The sequence below is a fragment of the Balaenoptera ricei genome, chromosome X (assembly GCF_028023285.1).
Source record: "Balaenoptera ricei isolate mBalRic1 chromosome X, mBalRic1.hap2, whole genome shotgun sequence".
NCBI lineage: Eukaryota > Metazoa > Chordata > Mammalia > Artiodactyla > Balaenopteridae > Balaenoptera > Balaenoptera ricei.
The window spans coordinates 7,729,294-7,747,104 of record NC_082660.1 but is presented as its reverse complement, the minus strand read 5'-3'; the positions used below and the strand labels follow the sequence as shown (position 1 = coordinate 7,747,104).

At 46.6% G+C, this 17,811-nt stretch overlaps 1 protein-coding gene and 1 pseudogene across 2 annotated transcripts in view; one reads left to right on the top strand and one right to left on the bottom strand.

The window, feature by feature from the left end:
* WWC3 (WWC family member 3) overlaps positions 1-17,811 on the bottom strand; it is a 131,402-nt gene that overhangs the window by 62,845 nt on the left and 50,746 nt on the right. For both annotated transcript variants that reach the window (XM_059911684.1, XM_059911685.1), the window contains 2 exons: positions 9,343-9,419; positions 8,113-8,192 (listed from right to left, as the gene is read on the bottom strand). In XM_059911684.1, coding sequence (XP_059767667.1) covers positions 8,113-8,192; positions 9,343-9,419 — 157 coding nt within the window. The remainder of the gene's footprint in view (positions 1-8,112; positions 8,193-9,342; positions 9,420-17,811) is intronic.
* On the top strand, positions 658-4,942 carry LOC132357846 (V-type proton ATPase subunit G 1-like; annotated as a pseudogene).

Sequence of the window (17,811 nt, the reverse complement as noted above, 5' to 3'; positions counted from 1 at the left end):
CTCTACCTTTTACATCACCAGCGCTGGCAGGGGGCCTTGGACGAACCTCACAAAGCTTCCGGCAGCTTTCTATCGGCAGCCGGTCCTGCGTGGAACGCCAGACCCGTCCCATGACGGGAACAACGCTCTTTTTGTTTCCGCCCCCATTTCTGTATGTTTTACTGTTATGTGAGGAGCGCTGGCCTTTTAGCACGGGGTGTAGCTTCTGTGCCACGGTAATGGGATACTGCTGGTCTAAGCCTGCGCTAACTGTGAACAATCCCGTTCTCTTCTGAAACCACTAAATCCCCTCGGACAGAAAATGCTAATTCCGAGACCTAATGCTGCCTCGTGTGGTATCGGACGCTCCGCAGAGTGCAGTCACTCTCTCTTATTGCAGGAGACGCACGGGCTTAACTTCATCACAGCATCCCAAAGCGGGAGAATGTCCTCAAGCAATTAAAAGGCTCAAAGCAAAGAGGCTGAGCCAGGGGCTAAGAACACACCTCACGGAAAGCGGGTACTGGCACGTTTAACGAGCACCCCTTTCTGTGATCTGAACAGCAGTGATAGAAATAGGATTTCTTAAAACACAATGTAACACAGTAAGAAGCAGAGAAGGAAACGCTAGAGGGCAGTTAATAAGAAGGCGCCTGGGCCGATGCAGTGACCTCCCCGATGCTCGCAGCCCAGGCCCTGGCCCAGGGGGTCCCGGTGTCCCAGGAGCAGTGCCGCACGGCCCCCGGGCTGGTCCCCTCACCCCGCCAAGCCCTGCCCTGCACCCGGAGCTGTCTGCACCCCGAGGACCGAGTAGGGAACCAGGCCAAGTCCGCATCCTCGCACAGCGTGACACTAGGCGAGGACACAAGACGACAACAAAGAAACCACCGGGTCAGGCAGCAACTGGTGGTTCAAGGAAAACGAAGCCAGGTGCGGGGATAGAGGGTGGGGAGAGGGCTGCTTTTTAGATACAGTGGTGAGCAGGGACCTTGGCGAGATGTCATTCGTCCAGAGAACTATGGAAGGGAGGGGACAGGCACGAGAGACTTGGGGAGAGAGTTCAGGCACAAGGAGCTGCGAGTTCCAGCGCGCGGTGACGCAGGTGAGTGAGGGGGAGACTGGGGGAACGAGGTGAGGACGGGGGCCGACTCATCTGCAGTCTGGATCATACTCTAAGTGAGAGAGCCACCAGGGGCCACACAGCGGAGACACTTTACAAGATCCCCCACGGCTGCTGTGAGGACGAGGAGCCACCACGTCAGCACTCGGGGGCGTTACAGCTGGCACGGCGGGAAGAAGCTCCAGGGGCACATAAGCGTGGGCAACTCAGGGTGAAGTGATGTTAAACGAGCTTCCCGGTTGCAGGACACCTCACAGTCGAACAGGAGGAACATTCCAGACACCCAGGAGGTCTAGCGTCACTAAAGAGGGAGCTCTCCCCCACCCACTGGCGCATCCAGCACGTCCTTGGGCATCACCCATTTCGGAAGCTGCGGACATCCTCATTCTAGCTCCTCCCCCCTTGCCCTGGGTGCTAGCCATGAGTTACATGAAGATAATTTTTCAAAACAAGCTTCAGAAACTTTGGGGTCGCGATACCCAGTAGCTCTCTCACTGGAAAAGTTTGATTTTTCTGAAGACTTTCATGACTTGTAAACGTTGCTCCTGTTTTCTGAGGACGTTTATAAAGGGCTTCAAAAGAAATGCAAATTACAACGACACTGAGACACTATCTCTCACCGATAAGACTGGTAGAAATGCAAAAGCGTGAGTGACAACGCATTCTGCTGGCCACGTGGTTGGAACAGGAACACGCATCTACTACTGGTGGGAATGCAAAATGGTGCCACCCTCCCGAGGAGAACTCGGCAATATCTAAGAATACGACCAGTGCCTTTACCCTGTGACCCAGCAAACCCACCTTCGAGAACTTATCCTGAAACCTCTTGTGTCTACACGTGCACAGCATTAGGTGAAAAGCTGACGGGAAACATTATAAATGGCTGTTGTCAGGCTGACAATGCCAGACCCCACTGATGATCTTCACACCACACAAAAAAAGACACAACCAGAGAGTGTGCACCTCCTGACCAAAGGGAAAAGAAAATGAAACTGAACTTGAGTCAGATCAAGCCTCTCGGATTAATGACACCCGTTTACATAAATAGCAGGGGACGTGTTAAATGACGCCGCGCACGTTCACGCAGCAAAATCCAGTATCAGGGCAATTCTCTGGGACAAGCAAAGTAGCTTCTTCAACAAATAAGATGTCAGCAGGAAGAAAGGGAGGAAAAAAGAAAAAAGGAGAGGAGGGTAGAGATTAAGAGACACACTAATCAAACGTACGGTGTGGACCTTGTCGGAACCCGGACCCAAACAAACCAGGGAGATGGGAACACTTGCTGGAGAAAGGACAACATTAAGAGATTACTACTAAGCGGCACAGGTATTATAGTTATGTTTTCAAAAGGAGTCCGTCACTTTAGGAGAGACATTTATGGATGAAATATGACTCTGGGATTTGCTTCAATAATGCGGTAAGAGCTTGGGCGATGAGGCCGTGTGACAGACAAAACGAGACTGGCCATTGTGTGGTTAGTTGTTGAAGCAGGGTGAGGGGTACAGAAAGGTTCCCTTATACCATTCTCTCTACTTTTGTGAATATTTGACATTTTCCATCATTAAAAGTTTATATACATTATACACACACACACGCATTCTATCATTAACCCAGAGAATGTGTTCACGGCCAGCTCCCATCTACAAAAATTAACAACATGCACAGACTTAAAAAAAAATACAAAAGGTTCTTTTTTCCTCACTTGGACCCAAGCGTAATGATGGATTTCCTTGCTAGCCAGGAAAGTTCACCAAGATAAACAAGTCGAGTTTAAAATGTTATAAGTAGCCAAACTCTCGGTGAGGTGCTCTGGAAAAAAATACATGGGATATTCTGGGAAGCAAGAACAGCAGAAAATTTTCTGGAGGAAAATCTAGGGTCTCTGCCTTAAATCGATGTTGGCAATAATATCTGAGAAGCCCATTTACATGTAACAGCTCACGTATTATCTGTGCTCAGAGTTAGGATTTTACAGTAGGGGTGGGGTAATCACATTATCGATGCTTACCAGAGGTTTTCCAAATTTCTCAATAAATAATACCTATCTGCATGATTTGATCCAAACACAAGAGCCAATCTGCAATACCAGATAAATAAAGAGGCTGTTTTCATCTCACACATGGCCTGTGTAACTCAGAGGAAGGTATCAGTCTACTTTTCACTGGCAAAGCGTTTTAAGCACGGCACAAGCACCCTTGTTTCCTCTCCTTCCCGTGAGCTCGTGTCACAGCACAGAGTGACCGACCATTTGCAGTGACAACACAGCAACCAACCAGAAACTGCCTCTCGAGGCAGCTCCATCTGGAAAGCTGGGCTGGGTCGCCCAGGACCAAGGCCAGGTCCAGAACTTTCCCTCAGGCCACCCCTCAGCCTGCACTGGGGAGGGTGGGTATCCAGCAGGGAGTGAGGACCGTCCCCTTGGCAGGGGGCATGTTTACCATCGCTAAGGATTCTTGCTATGGAAAGCAGAAAGAAGATCAAACAGCACTGGTCCTTCTCTCTGCAAGTGCTCAACTCATACTCCGCTCCGGCTGCAGGTGTAAAGCTATAACTCTTCCCAGACCGGCTTCTGCTTCCCGTCCAATAAACCTGGAGAAACTGAGGCCACCTTTTCCTAGTCTTAAAATGACCTTGACTACAAGAGATGAATTTACTTCCTAGCAATGCTAAGGGGAAGGGGTTTTCTCTGTCACCTGAGCCCTGACATCTCTGATTTCTGAGAGTGTTCAGTCTTAAGCTGACATTGCAATATAACCATGGTCTTCACATAAAGAAATGGAGGTGGCCAGAGTGATGGAGGCCAAGCAGAGGAAAAGGCACCGGGCCCAGCAATCCTGCTACAGAAGCCAGAGCCAGTGGGGAAACGTGCCGGCCGGGGATCCCCTCTGAGGCTCGGGGATCCCGCGTGACCTCAGTGTTCCTGAACCGCCCTGAAACCCCATCATCTGCACCAGAGCTTCAGCGAGTGGGAGTTAAATTAACTGCATGAGGCCCAGCATGAAAAGTCAGTATTATCTAGAGACACTGGGAAGTCTTGATTCACCCTGGGGAAGAGAGAAAGCTACGGTGTGGCCAAATGAAGGAAGGAAATCAACCTGCAATTCAACTGGACAGTCCAAGCAACTTGTGAAGACCTGCCAAGTTAAATGAGTTGCTTCTGCTTATTTCTGACCCAGCCCTTTAGCAGAAGTGGCACAGGAGGGCACGGCCACAGCGCACAGAGAAGCACCCAGCAGGCATGACAGCATCTGGAGGCGGGCAGGGCTGTGTGGCGTAAAATCACAGAACGGGCATTGCTGCGCCGGGAAGCACCACAGCAGATGGACAAAATGAGCAACAAAACCAGTAGCCGGTACTGAAAATGCAGCTTGATTTGTTTAAGCAAAACTTTTTTAAAAAGCTGTACTGCTTGGGCGGCTGGGTCAACTGACCCGAGGGGACGGTCGAGCCGATTTAGGCCGCTCTCTGCCGCCTTGGAATCGCCGCCATCACGGCCAGTCGGTCGCAGGGCATCCAGCAGCTGCTCCAGGCCGAGAAGCGGGCCGCCAAGGAGGTGGCCGAGGACCACAAGCAAAAGAACTGGAGGCTGAAGCAGGCCAGAGCAGCAGCCCGGCTGAAACTGAACGGTACCGCCTGCAGAGGGAGAAGGAGTTCAAGGCCAAGGAGGCCGCGGCTCTGGGATCCCATGGCAGTTGCAGCACTGAAGTGGAGGACCCCCAGGAGAAGATGACCATCCTCCAGACCTACTTCCGGCAGAACAGGGATGAAGTCCTGGATAACCTCTTGGCCTTTGTCTGCGACATCCAGCCAGAAATCCACAAAAACTACCACAAAAACGGATAAAGGAAGAAAAAAACCCGCCTGTTGTTGCATGGATTGGCATTTTCGATCCCTTCATGGAATATGAAGCTTTAGCAAGGCTTGAGTTATAGTCTTGCGAAAAGTCATTAAATTATTTCTGTATGTTATATAGTAGGTCCCTTCACTTTTTGCAGAACAGCAAATCTAGCTTCTTTGTACAAACTTAGAGCTTATCCAAAGATTTTTATCTTTTTTTTAAAATTTATTTATTTATGTATTTATTTTTGGCTGTGTTGGGTCTTCATTGTTGTGTGCAGGCTTTCTCTAGTTGTGGTGAGCGGGGGCTACTCTTCATTGCGGTGCGCAGGCTTCTCATTGAGGTGGCTTCTCTTGTTGCAGAGCACGGGCTCTAGGCGCACAGGCTTCAGTAGTTGTGGCTCACGGGCTCTAGAGCACAGGCTCAGTAGTTGTGGCGCACGGGCTTAGTTGCTCCGCGGCATGTGGGATCTTCCCGGACCAGGGTTCGAACCCGTGTCCCCTGCATTGGCAGGTGGATTCTTAACCAGTGCGCCACCAGGGAAGTCCCAAGATTTTATCTTTTTACCTCATATTTCTTGGAAATTTAATGGGTATACATTGTCTTCTTTCCTATGCCTTTTCGCTCAAGCAGCATATGTATCAATACTGACTTTTTCTTTCTTAGATGTAGTTAAAAAAAAAATTTCTTAAGAAAGAAAGAGATGAATTATTTTCCCCTAAATCTTTCTTGAAGGTCAGGGGCTTTATCTATGAAAAAGTAGTAAATAGTTATTTGTAACCTATGTGACGCAGCAGCCAGCCTTAAAATAGTCCTTTCCGGCTAACAGTTAGAATAATGGATACTAGTATCATTGTTTGGGCTGCTTTTAGTTTCTCTTAATCAAAATTACTAGATGATAGCCCTACTATATAGCACAGGGAACTATATTCAATATCCTGTGATAAACCATAATGGAAAAGAATCTGAAAAAGAATGTATATATGTGTATAACTGAGTCACTTTGCTGCACAGCAGTCATTAACACAACATTGTAAATCAATTATACGTCAATAAAAAATAAATTTAAAAGATTACTAGATGATGGAATTCAAGAACTTGTTACACGTTACTACTTGGTGTACTGAAAATCATTTAAGAGTAAAGACTCTCTGTCATGCAAAAAGAAAAAGAAAAAAAAAGCTGTACTGACTAGGGATAATTAAAGGAACTCCCATTGTAGATCCAAATCACCAGAGAATGCACGCACATGTGCACACACACACATGCTGCTACAGGTAGTGGTAGAGAAAGCAAAAAGCTGACTGTAAGGTTAAAAGCCTGCAGCTCATGCTAAGCACATGGACAGCTTACCAAACCCTGCCGCATGGGGGACCTGCAGGGGGCATGGCAGTGTCTCAGGGCCAGAAAAGCCAAGCTCCTCCAGGCAAGACCCAGCTCACCTTTCTATTGTGTCTCCCTTGGTGTCTATAATATGTCCTTAATAAAAAGAGGACAAACGAATCGTCAACCAAACTAATCCTGGGTGATTAACAAAGTGAATCTCAACCTCGTGTTAAACAACAGGGTTTGACGTGCCCGTTAATTACCCTTTATATGAGGTGGGATCATTACCTCTGTCAAATACATTCTGTGTTACCTCCCTATAAAGAGTAATACTGCAATCACATTTGACACACTGTCATTGTGTCTGCACACAGGATGAGAGAGAGTGGCACGCTGCCCACATTTACCGAGAAATCGTAGCCACTCGGATTCCTGCCATTTGCTGAAGGCTGACTATGTAGCAGGCACTGGTGCTGCCCTCGGACAATTTAGCCCAATGATCACTGCTATGGACTGAATGTTCATGTCCCCCAAACTTCATATGGTGAGCCCTAACCCCCAATAGGATGGTATTTGGAAATGGGGCCTTTGGGGGTGATTAGATTTAGACGAGGTCATGAGGGTGGGGCCTCATGAAGGGATTAGTGTCCTTAAAGAAACAGAAGAGACACCAGAGACCAGAGCCCCCCACCCAAAAACAGCACCATGTCAAGACACAGCAAAAAGGCAGTCATCTGATAATGAATTTGCCAGCGCCGTGACCTTGGACTTCCAGCCTCCAGAACTGTGAGAAGTAAATGTCTGCTCTTTAAGTCACTCAGTCTACAGTATTTTGTCAGAGCAACCGAGCTACGACAGTCCCCACTGACACATGAGAAGAGTCAACACAGAAGGTATGAAGCACAAGCCCAAGTTCAGCAAGTGAAACCAGGCTCTGAATCAAAAGGGAATATACTTTGGACCAACAAGCATACAATGCCCTTCCTTAGGAAAATTAATTCTTTCAGACCACCAATATCACCATTTATAAAATAACTTCTGTTCATTGAATTTGCTCACTTCATATAACTCACAAATGATAAGAACTTCATCCCCAAACTCTTAGTAGGGATAAAGTTCTAATTGTAAAGATGTCAATTTTATAGGAGGAAGACCCATAGATCAGGCTGCCTAACGGAACGTACTGTGAGGATGGAAATGTTATCTGTGCTGCCCAATGCAGTGGCCACTAGCCCAGTGGTCCTCAACCTGGGACAAACGTGCCCTCCAGGAAACACTTGGCAATATCTGGAGACATTTTTGGCTGTCACAACTGGGTGAGAGGGTGCTACCGGCATCTAGGGGGTCAAGGCCAGGGGTGCTGCTAAACAACCTCTGGTGCACAGGACAGCTCCACCACAAACAGTTATCTGGTCCAAAATGTCACGAGCACTGAGGTGGAGAAAACCTGCACTAGTCACATGTGACTACTGAGCATTTCAGATGTGGCTACTGAGACTGGGGACTCAAATTTTAATTTTATTTAACTTCAATTAATTTAAATTTTAGAATTAAAAAATTTAAGAGACTAAAACTAACGAAACAGGAATTCAAATGTAAATAGCCATGTGTGTTTCAGACAGCACAGCTATCAAGAATGTGCGTAAATATAAAATAAAGGTCTTATTTCCCAAGGAAACAAGAACAAAGTATCTTCAGGGAAAAGAGAGATCTGATCCTTAGGATTGGCAAATAATAAGCATAAATAAAAGCATAAAAGTGAACACCCAAGAAGCTTTTAGGACGCATGTCCCGGCACCAAACAGGAAATCGCAGGGAAACTCTCCCTCTGTCACTGCAGGCCACTCACTCTTGCAGGGTCTCCACCCCCTTTTCTTTGTACTGCAGTTCTTGCTTCATCTGGGTCAGCTCTCGCTTTAATCTGGAAAGCTAAAGACAAATTACATTTTTTTTTCCACATAAAGAAGCTGTGAAAAATGATTTCTACAGTTGTTAGCACTGTCATCTAAGTTTCTGACTAGCTTGCAATTCACGGGGTCACCCATTCTCTCCATGGCCTTCCATCCCTGGCATATCAAACAGCCCAGGCATATCAAACAGCCCTGGCAGAGGGGCCGGCTCGCTTAGACCCACAAGGCCCGGGTCACAAACAGCTTTCTACCACGTGGAGCCCTGGAACCAGCAATGATTTTCTTTTTCAAGGTATTGATTTACACATTGCAATGAGCAAACTTTGTCATCCTTTTTTCATCCTCTCTTCTGCTTACTACCCACAGATCCCACCTAGGAAACCCTGTTGCTCAAAGCATGGCTCCCCACTACCTGGAAGTCAGTCGTCTGCAGTGCTTATTTAAACAGGTGCTAGGACCCACTCCAGGCCTTGTTAAAACTCGGTGGGGGCGAGGCAGGGGGTGTCCGGAGCTCACACTTTGAACTGATGCCCCAGGTGTTTTTCGTTGGTGTACTAGAATGTGAGAACCAGGGCACTAAAAGAGACACTCTGGTTTAGGGACTGAGACACCAGGACGGGAGGCTTGGCCTCTAAGATGTCCCCCGTCCCCCCTCCCAGACACCCAAGACAAGGGGCTGAAGGGATGGAACGTGGTGGCACACAAAGAACCCGGCACCACTGGCAAGGAGCACCGGCACCTTCTGGTCAAACGCCATCGTAGGCAAGATTTCTCTGGGAATACAGCCACCAGGGAAGAACAGCAGATGCTAAAGCTGCTGAGGGACAGGGCTGGCAGCCCACTAATACAGGGAAGCGGCCCTCTGAGGTCGGGCCCCGATGTCACCAAATCTATCCAAACGGGGGGTGAATCTAGCCCCATGAAACACACTGAGGGATACAGGTGATTTTTTGTTAGATGGGCTGAGGCTTTAAAATGAAACTTTTCCCTTCCTATCGGAAAAAAAAAGTGGAAAGTAAAACCAAATGTGGTAATAATTCATGAAATGGAAAATCTTACTAAAATATGGGTGTTATACACACTGGCCACCATAAAATGAACCATGATAAGTGATGTTACATAAAAAGACATACGGGGCTTCTAGTTGTGAAAATATTCGTTTTACTCACCCTATCCCGACGACTTGCTATTTCTGCTTTAATTTGGTATGGGTCGTACTTTGTATTTGTTGAATATCCAAAGAAGGCTAAACAGAAGGAAAATATTTTATTTTATAATGGATCCTTTAAAGTAAATAAATACACATAGATACGAACTTCTGATTCACCATATTAAGTAGTTAATTCTCAGTCTCAGACTTCCAAGTTGGCGCTGGCTCCTGAAGAATTAACATTTTACAACCTTGAATCTTGATGTTTGATTTTTGCATGAGGCCCTTCTGCGTGATTCCACATAATAAAATATATGGCTATAGGTAAATCAAAACTCTGTTTACTTCAACTGCAAAACTACTAGGGTTAAAAACCATATATACACGGGGGGAGGGGTACGGTTATGGTACAGAAAACTATTCTATGTAAACAGTACATACAGTATGAACCCATTTTTACTTCCTTTTAAAATGCACGCACCCATGGAAGTCACTGGAAGAAAAGAACCCAAAAGTTGACTGCTATTCTCAATGGTTTCATTGCAAAAGATTTTATATTCACTCTCTTCATATCTCTAGTCTCCACATGAACGATTTTTGACATAAGAAAGAAAAAAAAACCCACAGATTTGTAAAATGAAAAAGACAACTTTCTAGTCACGTATCAGTATCTGGCAGGCTTGAGGAAAAGCTATTCTTCCACGTTGTTGGTTCCCCAAAAGCTGAAGCAAAGCACCCACGCTGTTATTCTAAGCAGCTTGGTTTTTTTGTTTTTTGTTTTTTTAAAATTTATTTATTTTATTTATTTATTTTTGGCTGTGTTGGGTCTTCGTTGCTGCGCGTGGGCTTTCTCTTGTTGCGGCAAGTGGGGGCTACTCTTCGTTGCGGTGCGCGGGCTTCTCATTGCGGTGGCTTCTCTTGTCGCGGAGCATGGGCTCTAGGCACGCGGGCTTCAGTAGTTGTGGCTCGCAGGCTCTAGAGCGCAGGCTCAGTAGTTGTGGTGCATGGGCTTAGCTGCTCCGCGGCATGTGGGATCTTCCCGGACCAGGGCTCAAACCCGTGTCCCCTGCATTGGCAGGCAGACTCCTAATCACTGCGCCACCAGGGAAGCCCAGCAGCTTGTTTTTGAGGGATGTTCAGCTAAATCACATCGCATAGATAAATGCTTTCTTCAGCGGTGCAGCACACATGATTTAAAGCCTTTTGACAGACGCAGCATCGTGATCACAGACGGCTAATACCTGGGGGTGAATGAGGTGCGCTCAGCCATCCAGCCGTGTGCTAAGCACAGTCAGCCAAGCCCTCTCCACTGTCTCAGCGACTGGGGCAGCTCGCGGCTGTTTCTTTCTCTCTTTTTTTTCTTTCTTTTTCTTTATTTTTTTAAATTAATTTTTATTGGAGTATAGTTGATTTACAATGTTGTGTTAGTTTCTACTGTACAGCAAAATGAATCAGCTATACATATACATATATCCCCTTTTTTTTGGATTTCCTTCCCATTTCCGCCATGTCTAATTTCTATCACCCCATCCACCTCTCTGCATCCCTTTTTCTTGATGCTTCTGTCTCCTTTCTCTTAGGCCTTGGAGCTGCAGTGACTTGGTTCCCGTCCCTTCCTGAGTTGTGGAGGCTCCTCTTTCTTCATCTGAGAGTCACCCCACACTGGTGTAATCTGCCTCCGGGTCATTTTCATTAGTTTCACCTGCTCAGAAGACCCATCAGCAGGGCCAGCATCCATTCTTTTACTCCTTTGATCTGGGTACCAAAGGCTGTCATACAGGTAACTTACATGTCAACACCTCGAAACTAGTTTATAATCATCTCCTGATTTCATATTGGAGAAGTTGGCTCAAAGCCATCAAGTGGGGCTTCCCTGGTGGCACAGTGGTTAAGAATCCGCCTGCCAAGGCAGGGGACACGGGTTCGAGCCCTGGTCCGAGAAGATCCCACATGCTTCGGAGCAACTAAGCCCTTTCACCACAACTACTGAGCCTGCGCTCTAGAGCCCGCGAGCCACAACTACTGAGCCCACGTGCCACAACTACTGAAGCCCGCGCGCCTAGAGCCCATGCTCCGCAGCAAGAGAAGCCACCGCAATGAGAAGCCCACACACCGTAACGAAGAGTAGCCCCTGCTCGCTGCAACTAGAGAAAGCCCGCGTGCAGCAATGAAGACCCAACGCAGCCAAAAATAAATAAATAAATTTATTTTAGAAAGCCATCAAGTGGTTTAAACAGCAAGAGCATTTAATATCCTCAAATAGAACCACATCCCAACTTAATTTGAGCTGTTCAGATATCTCCTGTTTTTAAAAAAATACAGTTCTATGGAAAATCTACTATTCTAAGCCCCAGTCAGAATTTCAAATTACTAGAATCTACTGGAAATAAATATCTGGAGGAGCTGTTTGCCAAATTTATCTCAAATGTTCTTATATTTAGAATTCTAATCTCTCAAAAACACAGAGTAAAATGTTTTTTAAATAGAATTCTTTCTAAGACGAAGAATGTTTATTTCCAAATCCTAGAACCTCCATCTTGCCTGACTCTTTGGTCTTATTTAAGACCAGTAATGAAAGCAACACCTCAAACAACGCCCTTAAGAGGCAGAAGTTGAAATAACTTATAAAATCTCCACATTAAACTCCTGGGACTTAAGTTTCCCAAGCCTGAGCTTAAGGGGCTTCCACTGGGGCCCAGACAACATGCAAATAAGCCTAGGGCTTGCTGACTCCTTCCACGTGGGGCCACTTGTCACCTTGCAGCTGAGGAAGACAATGCCAACAGTTACCACCTGGGATCTTTCCCATTCCGGGTAGAATGTAACCCCACCACCAAAGTCCAGGGAAGTTAACTGCAACGTTAAACATCAGTAACAATGATCTGAAATCGTTGCCAAAACTTTCTGTCTGTGCAGTTTCATAGGGAAAATGAGCAAAGAGCCTTGAAGTGCACGCTGGAGGTGTAGTGGGTACAGATGGACAGATACATGGCAACCCGCCCCCAGTTCTCCTGCGTAACTAACAGAGCCCTGAGGCACTTGGGCACCCGCCGCTCCCCCAGGACACTCAGCCTGGACCAGTCCTGGAGGGGGATCCCGATAAACCACGACATCACTGAGCTGCCCAGTCCACCAATGGGGAGGCCCACCACCCCCTGGAGGACGCTGCTAGTGACAATGACAGCCTTATTGTCCAGGCCGAGGGGAGTTAGTCTTCTCTGCTACTTATAGCTGAAAACATCCTAAATGGTAAAAGGTTTTACTTATTGATACCATTCATGTTACCTTTGCCACGGTCTCTAAAGCTATAAAATTCCAGGACTGGGATGAGGGAAAAGGCAACTCAAGTACCTAAGATGGTGAGTACATTTTATCTTCAAATGCTAAGGAGAGTGATAAACACTGGCAGAACTTCTAATGACATAATTCAATTTATAAAGACAAATTCTCAGTTCCTGATGTCTGCCAGTAAGTCTAATGGAACCCATTTGTGGAGTCCAAGGAAAAGCTCAAGACTCTGGACCCCATTTTTAATGGCACGTACACCACAACACTTAGAAAAAGAAACATCTTCCTCTGTTAAGACACGTCTCCAATCTCAAGGTTTAGGATAAATACGAGACTTTCACCTCTGAAGCTTTCTTCTCACTTGAAGAGTTTGAGTGGGCAGAGCTATTAAACAGCTTAAGGAGGCCGCTCAGGCATACAGCATTGCTTTGGATGATATAATAAGAAGGTCATAGCTTAACTGGACCTCACCAATGTAAATTACTATACCTTGCTATTATAGGGTAACTGTCACATTTATTTCATCTATCCTCATAAAATCTTTGTGAGAGATGACGATTATGTTTCCCCACTTTATAAATGAAGGCTGAGTGTGTAGTGACTTGACCTACATTGTGCCATCAGTCAAAGAGGGACTTCTGTCTAGAACTTGGGCTCCTGTGGGTCAGATTAGCTTTTCCAACTTAAGAAGAAATGGCCCTCCGGCTCCCCGGTGCACAACAGGAGAACTCAATCTGTGTTATTTAGCACTCAAAATGCTGCAGACCCCAGTAATTACTTTGGATTTCGATTTTATGGGTTATTAAAAGGGGGAAATGTGTCCATGTCTGTCCCTGTCTCCGTCTCCTCTTACACACAGGCCTCCTCTGGACCGTGAGAACCCAAGATCGCCCCAGGCGGATGACATGCTTTAAAAGAGGGTAGTCCTTCTCCAAAGGCATCCTCTGGGCAGGCAGACGGCTCCTTGGGACCAGGTGTGCGCCTTCCAGGCGTCGGCACCGCACGGAGCTGCTCGAGGGAGTGCAGGAGGACTCCGGCACAGAGGACAGCAAGCCTGGACAGTTCCGTGCTGACAGGTACTAATTACCAGAGCCGACCAAGGCATGCCTGTAAACAACCGAGGCCAACTAAAGAGGGCATGACCTCTTTTTTAAAGGCACCAGAAGCAAAGAAACAAAAAAATCTAACTAGCCCACTGAGAGGTAACCTACAGAAGTAACACAAGAGCCCACCAAATGCAAACCAAGAAGTCCCTCTCTAGGGCAGACGAGGAGATCTGGTAAACACATGTGCTCTGCGACAACCTTCGAGATTGAGTCCTGCCAACTAATACCTGGGAAGATGCTGCGTGAGCCATTTTTTTCCTGCCTGCTCCAACATGCCTGTGTGCAGGAAAACGAAGGGCTGAATGGATGGACTGTGGCCCTTATCCTCAGCTAGGCAGGAGATGAGAAACCTTCACCAGGGAAACAAGGGAAGATAGTCTTTGTGGGATGGGCCTGGAGCCTCAGAAAGAATTCGGCCGGACAGAGGACTGATAAGGTCAAGCTTCCCCACCGCCGGAGCCAGCCCGAGCCAGGAATGCAGGGCGGGTCAGCGCTTTCTCACCGGAGATAAGGCTGACTCTTTCCCAGGCACCCGAAGAGACTTTGGCTGTAGGCTTCTGGGAGCTCCCAGGAGCCAGGGTAACAAACAAAGTCATACTCCTGCTGCTGGAAGAAAGGATCACAATCGGTGGATCTCAACTCTGGGAATCCCCTGGGGAGCTTTAAAAAAAAAAGTGTCTGGCCCCACCCAAGGCCAATTAAACCCAAATCTCCAGGGGTGGCAGTGGGGCCCAGACAGAAGAGTTTTCGAAAGCCCTTCGGGAGATTCCTCCAGTGCAGCCAGGGTTGAGAACCACTGGTGCAGATTCTTCTGCAAAGGACCAAATAGTAAATATTTCTGGCTCTGTGGGCCATACACTCTCTGTCTCAGTTCCTCGACTCTGCCACCGTAGCTGCTACAGACAATGGGTAAGTGAATGGACCTCGCTAGGTCCCAATAAAACTTTATTTACAAAACACCCAGAGTGGACAGGATTCAGCCTGCGGGCCAAAATTTGCTGACCTGTGGTTCAGACTATAATTTACCCCAAGCAAGAATTCCTTCTAAAAGGTCCTGCAACTGGTCATATACTTCATCTGAACGCATCTGGAGGCCAGAGTTTCTCAGGAACAATGAAAAAAAAGTTTCTGAAATAACGAATGTATTCAGTGTTTAAAGAGAAGGCAAACAGAAGAACATATTGCAGTGAAGAAAGTAGGAGAAAACTCTACAAAATGGAGCTGCAGAGAAAGTACTGGGTGTGTCTTAGAGACTGAGTCCTTTGTAGTGAAGAGTTCCATGCCAGGGTTCTACAGAGCATTGGACAGGACTGGGCCCCAGGCAGCTAGCTCATAAGCGAACAGAACTAAAGCAGAGTTGGGGTCTTAGTCTCATGGGGATGTGTGTGCTCAAATCCAGCAAAGCATGACTTTGTTTTGGTCAGAGACAAAAAAGTTAAGGCTTGGATATTCCCAGGCACCAGATGGCCCAATACTGACACAAAATCTTTCCTCTCCAATGAACAGAGTTTTATTCTGATGACTTCCATAACTCAGGGGGAACTCTGTGAAAGGTGTGGAAGAGAGCACTTCCCCTCCCCTTGCCCTCCCCCATGCCCTTCTGCTCCCATATTGGAAATGACTTTCTAGTGAATTCCTCTGTTTACAATTATTGCCTCATTTTCCCCTACAATCAGCCGTTCAGGATAAATCGTGTCCCCAACACCAGGCGCTAAGGAAATATCTGTTGAAAACTAAATGACTAGTTTAGTGATCCCACTATGGGCCACGAGAAAATCAAGAAGCACAAGGCGTTCTGCCTTCCACGTGCCCCTTCAAGTGTTGTAAAATTGCCAGACAACTTGTCAATTTATAATGGGTCCTTATTTCCAGGTAACTTGAACAATGGGAGGGCAGGCTGTTCCAAAGCCACGATCAGTTCTTCTGAGCTGACTCTTCCATGTCTCGGAAATACTTCACAGCACTGAAGGCTAGCTACACAAAAAGATCTGGGTTCAAATCCAAGGTCTACCGTTTACTAGGGATGTAACCTTCAAGGAGTAACTTAGCCTACCCAATATTGTTTCTGTGTGTACACCGAAAATAACATTACCATGTTACAATGCTTCACGATGCTGCAATCACAACAATGCAGGAAAACACTAGCCCATTCGATGTTGGCTCCTTTCACTCGGAGTCACTGGCAATGAAGGAAGTAATGGGAAATAAGTCCAAATCTCCCTCTGTTGCCAGTACCCGAGCAAGGAGCCCTGCTTTAGATGCCTAACAACGTGAGCGATCTGGGTTGTGCCAGACCCACGTGGCCAACTGGAGCCCAGGTGTGCCATGGATCCTGCCACCAGCAGCTCCTGATGTGGGCCCGGACCTCCGTAGGAGACATCTGTTAGAGCACAAGCCACCAGGATCACTGTCTTGAACTTCAGCCTGTGGCCAGAAATAGTTCATTTGAGTCATATCTAACAGAATGATCCTCGATGAAGTTCAGGTTAAATGGCAAATTGAAAGAGCTTGATCAAAAACCCCGGGGATAGCAGCAACTTGATAAAATGCTTGAATTAGTTCCTAGCTTCCATTCGTAGTCTTTCTCCCTGAGGAGACAGGCTCCAGCAAGAGCCACTGGCATCTCCAGCCCTTCATGAAAACGGCCTAAGCTAGCCTCCAATGCCACCTGCACGAGTAGAGGCAGAGATCGCGTCTATGCACGGACCTCTCACGGGTTGGGGAGTGGAGTCTCATGGTAGGATCTCAGGTCAACACCACAGAGTCATCACCTTCCTTGACTCAAGGTTTCCTCATACATGACTTCAAAGACAGCATCTCAAGTGTTTCTTTTTTACTGGGCCTTAATAAAATTCTACAGAGCACAGGAAGAATGAAATTGAGTGCAATTCCCTACTTGCCCAAATGTCAATGGAGTGAAAAGCCCGTGGAAATACAAAAACTGACGCTGAGGGAAGTCCCAGCTCCAGGGGACTATAAGTTCTGGATGCCCTTACCCTCTAGGCTCCACGTTGCTATGGGACTCCTCCCCTCGGGCTGGGCATAGAATCCGATAGGCTGCAACTACGTCCTCCTATATTTGCATCCTCAAGGGCTCCAGTCCCGAGTCCCCACACTCACTGCAACTTGAAGTCCTGGCTGCACCAGTACAGTAACCAGTACATAAGACACACCTTCTCTTGATGAAATTGGTCCTTTCAATGACTGGCAAGAAACTTCCTGCCAGGTTTTTCTGATATGTGCTTCTCCCATCTTAGAAAGACTGACTGGAAAGCCTCTTTGGAGACCTAACCAAACCTGACCATGGAACAGATGAGGTGCCTACAGGCTACTGGGAAGAAATACTCTATTAGGTTGAATCATATGAAATTGCCAATATTTGGGCCTTTTTAAGCTACAAAAATGACAATTTTATATGGTTCAATCTACTTCTACCAAGTAACTTTTGGAAAGGTTTAGAATCGCTAACTATATGCTTTCAGAAACAGTTATAAGCCAAAGCTTTAGCCAAGTGTGACCTCGAGGCACCAAGTCCATGAGATCACTTAAAAGAGACCATATGCTGAGCCATGAAAGTCATCTGAATAGATATCAAAAGATCGAAATCTTATACGTCTAGCCTCTGACCACAATGGAATTAAATTAGAAATCAACAACATGATACCTTTAAAAAGTTCCAACAACTTACTTTTTTTTTTGGCCATGCCACTCGGCTTGCAGGATCTTAGTTCCCCGACCAGGAACTGAACCCGGGCCCTCAGCAGTGAAATCGAGGAGTCCTAACCACTGGACCACCAGGGAATTCCCCCAACAACTTACTTTTCAAAAAACCCATGGGTCAAGAGAGAAATCACAAAGAAAATGAGAAAATATTATGAACTGACTGAAAATGAAAATACCAAAATTTGTGGGATGCAGTTCAAGTAGTACTTAGAGGAGAATTTATACCTTTAGAGGCTATGTGAGAAAAAAGAGAGGCCTGAAATCAACGGTGTAAGCTCTCAATTTAGGAAGGTAGAAAAAGAACAAATTAAAGCCAAACTAAGTAGAAAGAAGGAAATAATAAAGAGGACAAACCAATAAAGTAGAAAACA